The sequence below is a fragment of the Lactuca saligna genome, chromosome 3 (assembly GCF_052625555.1).
Source record: "Lactuca saligna cultivar CGN05327 chromosome 3, ASM5262555v1, whole genome shotgun sequence".
In the NCBI taxonomy this organism is placed as follows: domain Eukaryota; kingdom Viridiplantae; phylum Streptophyta; class Magnoliopsida; order Asterales; family Asteraceae; genus Lactuca; species Lactuca saligna.
The window spans coordinates 139,953,091-139,957,799 of NC_136419.1; the positions used below are offsets into that span (position 1 = coordinate 139,953,091).

The 4,709-nt window shown below is 28.9% G+C and overlaps 1 protein-coding gene across 1 annotated transcript; it reads left to right on the forward strand.

Annotated features, from left to right (window-relative positions):
• The first annotated feature begins 349 nt into the window (after positions 1-349).
• On the forward strand, positions 350-4,471 carry LOC145037306 (Peptidase family M48 family protein). Its single transcript, XM_078985940.1, has 8 exons — positions 350-779; positions 975-1,032; positions 1,155-1,222; positions 1,330-1,509; positions 1,615-1,711; positions 2,492-2,601; positions 2,684-2,817; positions 4,002-4,471. The coding sequence occupies exons 1-8, from the start codon at positions 540-542 to the stop codon at positions 4,135-4,137; spliced, it is 1,023 nt and encodes a 340-aa protein (XP_078842066.1). The 5' UTR covers positions 350-539; the 3' UTR covers positions 4,138-4,471.
• Positions 4,472-4,709: the final 238 nt, after the last annotated feature.

Genomic DNA, 4,709 nt, shown 5'->3' on the forward strand with positions numbered 1-4,709 from the left:
GGAGTTAATTAACTTGTATGTTTCATTTTTTTTTTTTATTCAATCCAACATGATTAAAAAATAAATTGAAAAAAAGAAAACGATAAAAACCAAATAAATTGAAAAAAGAAAAGAAATAATAATAATAATAATAATAATAATAATATGAAAAATTAAAAATATTACAATTAGTTGTCCATTTCCTACGTTTAATTTTATAACATCATTTTAACTATAACTAGTTACCCCAAATGGTTTACATGACATACCTAGTTACCCAAAACCATTATATTCTTAACTAAACTAACCAAATTTCTTGTTAGTTTACTTGATTTCTTTACCCCAAATGATTTACAAAAGATCCCTCAAACTTTCAAGAATTCAACGGCAAAACAAGTGGCGGCAAATAATCGCCCATGATTACGGCTGTGGACGAGACACACCAGCCATGAAAGACGACCCACCGGAGCCAGACAATCATCAATTAATCAGACAATTAACCTTCAACGTAACCTAATTTCCCCAAATTCTGATTGCTCCGTTTGTCTGCAAACTTTTTGATGGCAGTTGCTTCCCTTCCATCGTTCAATTTGACTCTAAAGTCTTCACCACTTTCTTTTGGATTTGATATCGCCAGGAGCAAGCATATCGTTGGTTCATCGTATCCTAAGTTCGCATCACTGAAAAAGAATCGAGATGGAGGACTTCAGATTTCTGTTTGTAAAGCAGCTTCTTCTTCCTCCCCTTTATTCTTTCGTGATCTTGACGCCGATGACTTTCGACATCCTCTTGACAAGCAGGTTCTTCAATCGTCAGTTTATAATCATCCTCTGTTGTGTATAAATTATTAGGATTATCGTTTATCTTGTTGTTTCCCCCAATATTTAGCGTTCCAATTAGTGGAAGATATCACAGTATTCATACACTACATCTATCAAGCATGTCGTATCCTTCATCTTCACAAATTTAGTGGACTCTAACTCTAATTCTTTCAGAATACGCTGCTTTTGAGGGCGATTCCGGGTCTGAACGAGATTGGGAAGGCTTTATTAGGTAAGAGTATGCAGTATATGAGTTTTCCATATTGATTTAGTTTTCTGTTTGCTTTAGTTTTAGGGATCTTTTAGTTCTTCATTGTTATCTCATTTAATCTCAAGTATCGCATTGAATTACAGGAAGCATAGCAGAACAAGTCATGGTTCTTGAAAATATAGGGACCTCTGTTCTTGTATCCGAAAATCAGGTGAACTTTACACATCTAAATCCACATCAACAAATACTACAGAAGAAATCAGAAAAAAAAAATGTAATTATTAACATGTCAAAAAATGGTTTAATTTTTTTTTTCAGCTTTCAGAACTTCATCAGTTAATGATACAAGCAGCAGAAGCACTGAAGATTGAAGCACCTGATTTATATGTAAGGCAAAGTCCAGTGCCTAATGCATATACTTTAGCCATTAATGGTAAAAAGCCATTTGTTGTTGTTCATACAAGCCTTGTAGAGCTTCTTTCAAGAAAGGAGTTGCAGGTATTTTTTTTTTAAAAAAAAAAAAATTCTCTTCTCCCAAATGTTTATCTTTTATATATATGTATATTAATGATATTAAGAAAGTATGTTAACATTAATAAACAGGCTGTTTTGGCTCATGAGCTTGGACACTTAAAATGTGATCATGGTGTTTGGTTAACAGTGGCTAATATTCTTACCCTTGGGGCCTACACTATACCTGGTATGTACACCTTTTAATGTGAATCTCATGAAATGATGAATTTCCTTCAATTATGTGTTATCTTAAATGGGGAGTTTTACTAATTCAGGCATGAAATTGAATTGTTTTTATTTTTTTTTATTTTTTTCTGAAACTTGTCAAGAATGACAACATCCATTATAAGAAGTAATGGTTAATTTGATTTTGTTAATTTCATTCTTTAGGCATGAGATTTAAAAAAAAAAAAAAAAGTTAAAACTGTAATATAACCTATAATTTATATATAAATCTTTTTAATGAAAAATCTTTTTAAGAATTTCATACTTCAATTAAATCATAATTTTATCTTTTAATTTCAACCAGAAAAAACTTTTTATTATAAACTTAATTGGCTTTTTTTGAGTTTTTTTTTTATGTTGAATTTTTTAGTTTGATATGAGATAGATTATAAAATTATTATATATTATGCAGAAAAGTCCCGTTAATTAGGGAATTTTTTTGATAAAGTCTTAAATTTTTTATTTTTGAACAGAAAAGTCCTGATTATTTAATTTTACATGATAAGTTAGTCATTTCCTGTTAAAATGAAAACAAGTACCTTTTCATTTATTTGGTCAAAATATTAAATAATCGGGACTTTTCTGTTAAAAAAAAATTTAGGACTTTATCAAAAAAATTCCTAAAATAATAAGACTTTTCTGCATTAAACCCTCATATATAATAGTGCTAAAAGTAGACCTTTGTAGTGTATTCACATCAACATTTTATATTAAAATTTAAAATCAATAAATTATGTTTTAGGGATTGGTGGAATAATAGCCGAGAGATTAGAAGAACAATTATTTCGTTGGCTTCGGGCAGCAGAGCTTACGTGTGATCGGGCAGCTCTTCTTGTTGTTCAAGACCCTAAGGTATACACAATGTGCAACTTTTACCCCTCTAATTATTATTTTTTCTTGTTTTATAATCGTTGTTTTGTGGGTCCCACAAGAGGTGGTGGTTTCTGTTCTAATGAAACTTGCGGGAGGATGCCCGTCATTGGCTGATCAACTCAATGTGGATGCTTTTCTTGAGCAAGCCCGATCTTATGATAAAGCATCTGCGAGTCCTGTTGGATGGTATATAAGGTAATTTTTAAAACATTATAAAAGACAATTATGCCCTTGTTTATGTTTTTTGGTATGGAATCATAAAGGAATGGAATGAACAAAAGGAATGGAATGGGTGATTAGATTTCCGGTGTCATGTTTGGTTGGGTGAAAGGAATGGAATGAGTTTTTCAAACATGTTGGTTTTTGTGTGTAATTATAAAATCAAATGGAATGAATTTGAAAAATAAAGAAAAATGTTATTTTGTTGATTTTTTTTAGGGTTAATCTCATAAAAGATTTTGTATTTTGTTTTTTTTCCCGATTGAACTTTAAATTTATTTTTTTCATGAAAAACACCTTGTTATTTTTCATTTTTTTTTTTCTCGATCCGGACCTTTTAATCATTTTTTCTCTAAAAAAGTCGTAAAATTTGAGGGGTTTTTCAGGAAAAACTAAAAAGTTGAGGATTTATTTGGAAACATTTAGAAGGTTAGAGGGTTTTTTTGGAAAAAAAATATCAGGTCTTTTTTAATGAAAAAAATAAAGATGAGGTTTAATTGGGAAAAACACATAATATAAGGTTTTTCTATGAGATTAATCTTTTTTAAAAAAATCAAATAAAGAGATATAAATTAATTACATGCAAACATATATCGGAGAATTTGAAATATAGTCTGCGCGTATACCAAAAAGTAAAAAAAAAAAAAAAAAAAATTATTTGTTACTTCAAATTTTTTGTTTGTAAAAAATAAGTAACATGAAAATTTGAAAACAAGATTACATTAAAAAAAGTAGTTATTTTGGGAATATGACAAAAATCAATTTACATGAGGTTTTGAAATATTCTAAAAACAGTTATCATTGAATATGATAATAAATAGCGAATGAGCATTGTCCAGATAATAAATTGTTGTTTGAATAAATAACTTTTAAAATCTATTTAAAAGACGTGACAAAATATAAATGAGGGGCTAGCACTTAATGGGAAAAATCTAATCTCTCTTAACTTTTTTTCTATTTATTTGTTATAAAATAAAATACAAACACTTATATATAGTTAACTGAATTAACACTTATATATGTTAACTCTTAAATGGGACCACATAAAGTAAATCAGACTGATTCGACTTGTATTAAAAAATTACTGATTTTGATCTGTTATCCAACCTGTCTATTTTACTAATCATAAATCATAATATGATCTTTTTCTTTATCTCTAGAAATGCACAAACGAGACAACTCTCACATCCCCTTCCTGTGCTAAGAGCTCGTGAGATTGACGAGTGGTCAAGAAGTCAAGATTATAAATCTCTCATGAAACGTGCAATTACGAAAAACTCTTTGCAACAAGTTTAAAAAAAATCATGGAAAGATCGAATACAAGTTAAAGTACATATGAGGTGATATAGACTTGCTTTTAAAACCTCAAAAAACTTGAAAATCTCAAAAAACTTGAAAATCGGTTTGTGAATATGTACAACTATCCTGGTTTTGATTGGTTAAGAATTTAGTTGCTACAAATTTAGCGACCAATCGTTACCACTTTATGAAGTTTTACATACTCCGATTATATAGAAATGTACAAAAAGTTTTACACACTCCGATTATACAAAAATGTACAAATTCAGATATCGTGTTACAACACTTTATAGCTTGTGGTATGATGTAATTCAAATTTTTATGTTTATTATGTTAGGTATTTTTTGGATCAATTAATAAAGGTATTGAATTATGTTATTATTAAATTGAAAATTCAACATGGAATTACAAAGTGTAGTAACCAATGTTATATTAAGATTAGGTTATATTTCACGCACTAGCTGAAAAATTGAAAAATTAATTGATAGCTGAAAAGCTAGCTAATAGTTAAAATGCTAACTGATAAAAAATAACGTTTAGTAAAATTAACTGTTACAAAAAATGACATT

What these genes read in the sequence shown, in the direction of transcription:
- LOC145037306 (XM_078985940.1), top strand. Translation starts at nt 540, where the DNA reads ATGGCAGTTGCTTCCCTTCCATCGTTCAATTTGACTCTAAAGTCTTCA. An exon ending in GACATCCTCTTGACAAGCAG is followed by an intron (nt 780 to 974) that starts GTTCTTCAATCG and finishes TAATTCTTTCAG; the next exon opens with AATACGCTGCTTTTGAGGGC. An exon ending in TTCTTGTATCCGAAAATCAG is followed by an intron (nt 1,223 to 1,329) that starts GTGAACTTTACA and finishes TTTTTTTTTCAG; the next exon opens with CTTTCAGAACTTCATCAGTT.